The following is a 7,572-nucleotide window of genomic DNA, read 5'->3' on the forward strand; positions in this document are numbered from 1 at the left end:
ACCATGAGAATACGTAGGCATTGAGGGTCACAATCCTCCTCGAGCACTCTCTTTCTAACCCATTTTCTGTTTTGCAGGTACTTAAAGATAACAACACTCATTCAAACAAGAGCATTCAAAATGGTTCCCATGGAGTACCATGGAGTCAGGGATGCTAATACCTTTCCTTTGCATAACCGACTCCTGTATCAGTTTTTCTGTTTCCCTTGGGTTTTATCGATATTTTCCCTTCCCTTTTTGGGGATAAATAAAGTTCGATGACGACTCTGGTGTATCTTCGAGCGTACGATGCGTACACCATTTTGTCAATTATCTTCATCGCCACCATGAATAAGCTCTCCCCCATTCGTGTAATATACCTACTAGAGTATGTGAGTCTCGCTCCTCTTGTAGGGGGAACACACCTTATACTTTTGTTGGACAATACATTTAGTTTTAAAGACACTAAACATACTTACTTAACATCTTAAGACACTAATGGTTTGTAGATTAACACATAACACATCATCCCTCATGTATTTGTTAATCAAAACTCAACGGTAGAAAACTCATCATGTGGATCGAAGATTTCCTTATTCCAAAGGCTCAACAACCCAAATATATAAGAAAACTGTAAATGTAAGAAACAAAATCAAATTACTTAAATTCAACCAAAACTCATTTCAACATTAGGAAGGAAGCTCACCATATGATAAACCCCAAAGAAAACCTTATCCTTAAAAGAAGAACTTTTGAATTACATAAATTGAGGATGTGATTGTTAAACTAAATGACATTGTGCATGTGAATTAAATCCTAACAAGCAATGTAGAACTCATTAGACCATAACCGAGAATAATAGTTTATTGAGGTAGTTGATTTGATTTTTGTGATTGTTTTGAAGATGAATGTTGTTGTAGGAGGTAGAATCTTATGAGATCAATGTTTCGAGGAAATGAAGAAATGCCATTGTTTGGTAGATATGGGGCAACAAAACAAGGTCAGGTCATCTATCCATATAAAACTGTTAATTTAGAGAGAGAGAGAGAGAGAGAGAGAGAGAGAGAGAGAGAGAGAGAGAGAGAGAGAGAGAGAGAGAGAGAGAGAGAGAGAGAGAGAGAGAGAGAGAGAGAGAGAGAGAGAGAGAGAGAGAGAGAGAGATATTTCTTGAAAATGAAGGAATCACTATAAGGAAGTCACATACAAGTCGTGCTTGGGTTCTTGAGGGTTTGGGGAAACACAAAATGAAATCCTTTGAATTGACAAAAAGAAACGCAAAAGAATTAGAATATGTTTAATTAAAAATATATACCTATGGTTCTTTTTCTAACAACATCCAAGGATATATAACTAACAACGTTGCATGTGTATTGTAATTTTCTTTTAGTTCAAATTAGTTAAAAATGTAGCTATATTAGTTGAGTTACTTGTATGACAACTAACTAAGCCTTAGTTGTTTATTTTGAGAAGTTAGTCGTTAATTCCCCTTATACAAATATACAAATACATAGTACTTAAATAGAATAAATGAATAAAATTCACTTTTTTTTTGTATCATTCTACTCTCTTCCAATCGTCTCCATTTTTTCTCAATCCTTTCTTCAATCAGTTACAAGTGTTCTATCGTTGACCAATAATTACCATATCAAGGAATTTTAAAGTTTACTATTCATACACTTTTCTACATGTTCAATAGTCACAGTATATATAATTCCATTGTATTAAAAGAGTGTGAGTAAGAAGTTATTTTACACACTTTGAATTCATTTATTGGCAATTCTTTTTATTTCACAAAGGTCTATATGTGAGTGAGTTTCATTTCACTTTTCTGTAATCCTAACTTTAACAACAACGACAAAAAAAAAATCATATCCCATTAAATGGATCGAAAAATCCTAAGTTCATTCAAACAAAAACATTTTCTTGAAATCATGTAATATATATGTCTAAGATTTAACGAGAAAATTCTTGAACCATTCAGCAGAAAGTTTTGGGTGTCTTTTCTGACCGTCTTTAAAATCAACGAAGACGAGTCCAAATCTCAAGCTCAAGCCAGATTCCCATTCAAAGTTATCCAACAATGACCATGCAAAATATCCCTTTACATTCACACCATCCCTGTGATACATAAAGGCCAATACTAAAGAGTTAATCACAATAACTAGAGGCTTAAAGATTCTTATGATAAAATATAACTTACCTGATTGCTGTTTCAAGATAGTAAAGATGACGATAGTAGTAATCAATCCTATAAGTATCTAACAAAGATTCTTCAAGAGATAATGTTGGATCGTTGAACTCATCACGACCTATCAATTTATTTTGTAATACTTTCATTAACTTTAATAATATCACAATACTATGCATACAATATATCTTATAAAATACAAAGTATTACCATTTTCAGTAATGTAAATTACAGGGTCCTTGTACGTTTTCTTGGTGTAAAGCAAAAGATTCCGAAATCCTTTTGGATAAATACATAACCAACTCGAAGCAGACTGCATAAAATTACAAAATTATCTTTACATATTAGAAACAATCTTTCTTAATAAAAAAGTTACAAATGAAAAGCATTAATATATAAGTTATCTTAAAATGAAATGATGAAATACATACCATTGGACCAAGAGGCTTGCCGTTATGTTCAACTGTCATTAAAAAAATTAAACCATGCTTAAATAAAAACGTCAGAGTATGCAAAGTTACATTTCTTTTAAGCTTATTTGGAAATTGATTGATATACTTACATGTAGCATTAATAAGAGAATCGGTTTGTATGGCTGGTTGCGCGGCATTGCGAAGGTGAGGTGCATCAGCAGCATAGTAGGATGAGTAATAGTTTAGGCCTAGAAAATCAAAAGACCCCTTAAGTTCCCTTGACTCTTCTTTTGAGAACTTTGGTAATCTCTTTCCCACCAAAGTTAGCATGCTTTTTGGATATTTGCCTCTTGTAAGCGGATTCATATACCTATAGCAAAGTGGAGATGCAACGAAAACCATAAAATACTGGTCTCTAATTTCCTTTTACTTCGCAGATTTCAGCAAATTATATACATATACATAACTATATTTCTTTTAAATACAAAACATGAAGTCAACCGGAATTAAATAATAATTGATTCAATATTTACCATCCAAACATGAAGTCGAGGCCTCGTTTTGAAGCATCAACATCGGCCTTCGCTGTAGTGGCCGGCTCATACCAGTATGAGACTAAGGTAATCCCTATTATGCCTCGTTGAGATGACTGCATTTTGGTTATTTTGTTAGAAACATTTCCAATAAGTTCATACTTAAAAAAGCATGATCTAGAACCAGAGTAATAATAAGTAATTTTCTTTAAACAATAGAAGACCTTATATTTGATTCGGTACAAATTTGCAGCAGCAGAATGAGCAAGAAGCTGGTTGTGTGCAGTCAAATATGGTTCTGTCCCTGAATCACCTCCTGTGCAATTCAGATTTAACCAATCTGAACATCGACCGGGTGCGAACTTTCCGATTGCATAAGCATTCATGCTCACACTCCATGGTTCATTTATAGTAATCCAATGTTTCACTCTATCACCAAATTCCTTGAAGCAAAGTTCAGCATAGTCTCTAAAATCATCTCTGCAAGATTGCGAATTACATATGTTAATCAATAATCTATAGTCATAAAAAATAATTCTAAACATGAAATTGGTGTCACTCACACAATGTGACGGCTTAAAAAACCGCCATACTCATCCTCTAAAGCTTGGGGAACGTCCCAATGAAAAAGTGTCACATATGGTTGCAAACCTGCATTATTCTCAATGATTAACAACTACATGGATATGATTCAAACATAACATGAAATAAACATTGATGAATCCTTACCCTTAGCCAATAATTCGTTGATGAGATTGTTGTAGTACTTTATTCCTTCAGGATTTACACCTCCGCTAAGCTTTCCCTCTACAAATAATTAACACAAAATTTTGAATAGTTATTATAAATCACCGATCTACAAAGAGAAATATTAACAAAAAAAAAAATGACATACTTGGTAGAACTCTAGACCAAGAAATGGAGAATCTATAAGCATCCATATTCAAATCCTTTATGAGTTCAATATCTTCTTTGTACTTATGATAGGAGTCATCAGCTACATCACCATTACTTCTATCTCTTATTTTTTCTGCAACCATTTCATTAATAACTATGAGCAATCTATATACAACCTATGTAACTGGAAATTCAATTCGGTTTATAAATAAAACAAAAATTACATTATTAACACTAATATAGTTTAATTATTCAATAAATTTAAAGAATTAAATTTTCTTGATTGGAAGCTATAATTAGAGATGTAAGTTGTTGAATATTATTTGAAGGGTTGTTTGCCGTGCAGATCCGTTAAAGAAGAAAAAGTTAACTATATAATATCTCTGAGATTAATTGCATATGTATCTATTATTTAACTATTTTTTATGTCATGTTTTTTTTTACAAAAATAAATTAAAAAAAATTTAATTAGTTAGGCTTAAAAGTCAGGGTATTTAGTCGAATTCCAAAGTTGATTAAAATTTGTCTAAAATCTCATTCAATATAAAAATCCATTTAAGGAATCTTTTTTTGTATATTTAAATTAAAATTAAATTTTGTATTAGTATAAAATATAATATAATATGTTAAAAAATTAATATTAAAAAATGAAAATATTGACTGTGTTTGGAATATATGATATAATTGATTAGTTAAATTAAAATATAATACTTAAAATATTAAAAAACCATGAAAATTAATTTAATATAATATACTCTATCAAAAATTAAAATTAATATACTCTATCAAATTTAAAAATTAAAATAGTATATTATTAAATTAAAATAATATATTATAATTTTATAATATATTATGTAATAAAAAATCATAGCTATCCCATATCATACCACTAATTTTAATATATCTTGTTAATTGGATGTAAGTATTAAAATCTATGGGTGATTTAATTTGATTTCAAAAAAATCTTAAATTAAAATTTATTCAATATCTAATTTTTTAGATTAATTTATAATTTAAATTTAAATTAATTTAAATGTAAAACACATAATATTTTTTTATTTGTTGACAGAATAAAATAGATGATATACTCATATATTTTCAAACATGAAAAAAGAAAACAACCTGTATATTTATGAGTGAAGTTATCCCAAATGCTTGGTCCTTTTCCACCCTCAAATGCTGCACCTTCATACTAAAAAAAATAATCAAAATAACATAAAGTTAATAAGTTAATAATTACTCTTCTACAATATCAACACTACATAGATAATAATATCAGTAATTGAAAGCAATGATAAAAGATGCAGTTGGTGCCTGATATGCAGAAGAGGCTGTTCCAAAAACAAAGCCTTTGGGAAAACTGCTTCGGTTGAAATCAAAAACTTCATGAACACCGAGAGGTTTAAAACCATTCATAGGAGTAACAATGGTGATGGTTAAAAGAGAGAGTAACAGAAACACATTGATATGAAATACTGCCATTTTTATTCTTATTATTTTCTTGACTATGCTTTGTCTTTATAGTATTTTTATTCTTATTATTTTCTTGACTATGCTTTGCCTTTATAGTATAGGAGGCACAATATTTCATTGACTAAGAGATAAGAAAGAGTGAAAAGTTTGATAACTTTACGTTGAAGAGTGTATATAGATGACACGTCCACCTTCTTTCATGGATATAGATGAATTTTAAATCAATAATTGCATTAATTCTTTTTCTCATTAACATAATTATTATTTTTATATAGATGGAGTGATATAATCTAAAAGAAATTCACATATACACACATTCGTAACTATGAAATTTTGAGTTTGTTGAAACATGATATTCGGCCTAATAATATAAAGCCTCCTAGTAATACGCATTTTAAGTATTGCTTTTTTATATCATCCTTAATAAATGTGTAATGATAGTGACCCTTTAGAACAATTTAGGAATGTAACGATGAAAGGAAAAAATAATTTTAGAATAGTTTAGTCTCTTTTTAGTGTAATTGCTCTCTCTTTCATTGCACTACCAAAACCATGTTCACAACAAATGGTGACATTCATTGTCATGGATTCTTCTCTCAACCCTTACTACCATCATTACCTTCATGATCCTACTGCTATCAACACTCATACATCGTTGACACCACAAACTTATCAACAATCCGTTCCCAATAACACCAAGAAAATTGAAACCTCCCTAAAAAAATGTCATATTTCTTAAAAATGGGACCTTCAATACAATTTTAATATTTATTTTTTAATTATATTATTTAATTAATATTCTCCATTTATTATTCTCTTATGATAATTCAAATACATCAATAATAAGTAAGAATAATTTAATAAAAAAATTATTTTTTCCTTTTTATTTATTATATTTTTTGATCTATATAAAATATTCAAGTATGACGATTATTTTTGTGACTGAGGCAATATTTTATACGTATTACGGAAAAGATAAATACACCTTATTGTCGAGTTTGGCGATGGATGAAATACTTTGTTCATCCTTCCATGTGTTCCATTTATCTTCAAAGTCTGTTATCTAAAATTTATTGCATAAGAATAGTGAGAATAACTACCACCCCATTTATATTTAACGTAAAAGCATAAAATAAATGATTAAGTATAACTTACTTTTATGTCGAAGCAAATTTCAACATTCTTTCGTCTCAACTTCTTACATAATTGAGAGATTTCACCGTGTTCTAGTTTGGCTGTATATTAATGTGCTTTTTTTTTGACACAATTACTACATTTATAAACTTTAGAATTTTAACATTAAATTCAATATTTTATTTTTCTTTTGTCATTCAAACTTACCTTTTTATATTTTTAAATTTATAATTTATATTTCATACATATCTTTTACTATAATTTGTTTTCAAAATAAAGATTATATCAAATTATGAAAATATATTAAAATAAGTGTTGGAGTGAAATAATAATTGTTTTAATATAAGTTTCAAATTATGAAAATAATTATTAAATTATTATCTCATATTTTATTACTCACAATTATTAATAATATTTTTGAAAGCAATTAAGATAATAAAAAAATAAATAAAACAAATAAAGATGTGAGATGACAACAGTTTTTTAAATGTCTATGCAGTTGATAAGAAATAAAAGTCTTAGTTTATAGAAATATCATTTATATAAAAAAACTAACCTATTGATATATTATAAGGAGAAAAAAAACAGATTTTAAACAATAAAAAATATAAATATATTAACTACATAGGCAGAAAAGAGTGAAAAAATAAAACTTAAAAAATTATAATATAAAATAAATGAAAGAAAACTGAAAGTGAAGTTATCATAAAAGTGGTTAAGAAAACATTTACAAATGGTAAATTTAGAAATGTTTGATTTGTAAAAATTTATCATCAAGTATCCCATCCAAAATAGTATTAAAACTCTTGTGATAAAACAAAACAAAAATGATGAAACTTAAGTTTGAATTAACCATCTATTAACATGAAGATTGATCTTTCTTTTAACATAGATGATCACAAATTTCAATTTGCTTTGTTTCATGTAGTTTAATTGACATTTCCGTAAAAAAAAC

The 7,572-nt window shown here is 28.4% G+C and overlaps 1 protein-coding gene across 1 annotated transcript; it reads right to left on the bottom strand.

Moving 5' to 3' along the window:
- Positions 1-1,683: 1,683 nt before the first annotated feature.
- Positions 1,684-5,554, bottom strand: LOC127100904 (cyanogenic beta-glucosidase). Its single transcript, XM_051038213.1, has 12 exons — positions 5,325-5,554; positions 5,133-5,202; positions 4,009-4,143; positions 3,843-3,920; positions 3,677-3,764; positions 3,338-3,593; positions 3,114-3,229; positions 2,730-2,950; positions 2,599-2,630; positions 2,378-2,480; positions 2,180-2,288; positions 1,684-2,097 (listed from the first exon to the last, which is right to left on the bottom strand). The coding sequence occupies exons 1-12, from the start codon at positions 5,490-5,492 to the stop codon at positions 1,926-1,928; spliced, it is 1,548 nt and encodes a 515-aa protein (XP_050894170.1). The 5' UTR covers positions 5,493-5,554; the 3' UTR covers positions 1,684-1,925.
- Positions 5,555-7,572: the final 2,018 nt, after the last annotated feature.

This window comes from Lathyrus oleraceus, chromosome 7 (genome assembly GCF_024323335.1).
Source record: "Lathyrus oleraceus cultivar Zhongwan6 chromosome 7, CAAS_Psat_ZW6_1.0, whole genome shotgun sequence".
NCBI classification, from domain to species: Eukaryota; Viridiplantae; Streptophyta; class Magnoliopsida; order Fabales; family Fabaceae; genus Lathyrus; species Lathyrus oleraceus.

Coding starts and splice junctions, on each gene's coding strand:
- LOC127100904 (XM_051038213.1), bottom strand. CDS start 5,492: ATGGCAGTATTTCATATCAATGTGTTTCTGTTACTCTCTCTTTTAACC. Junction 3,921..4,008: donor TTGGTCTAGAGTTCTACCAA/GTATGTCATTTT, acceptor AATTATTTGTAG/AGGGAAAGCTTAGCGGAGGT. Junction 2,289..2,377: donor AATTTACATTACTGAAAATG/GTAATACTTTGT, acceptor ATAAATTGATAG/GTCGTGATGAGTTCAACGAT.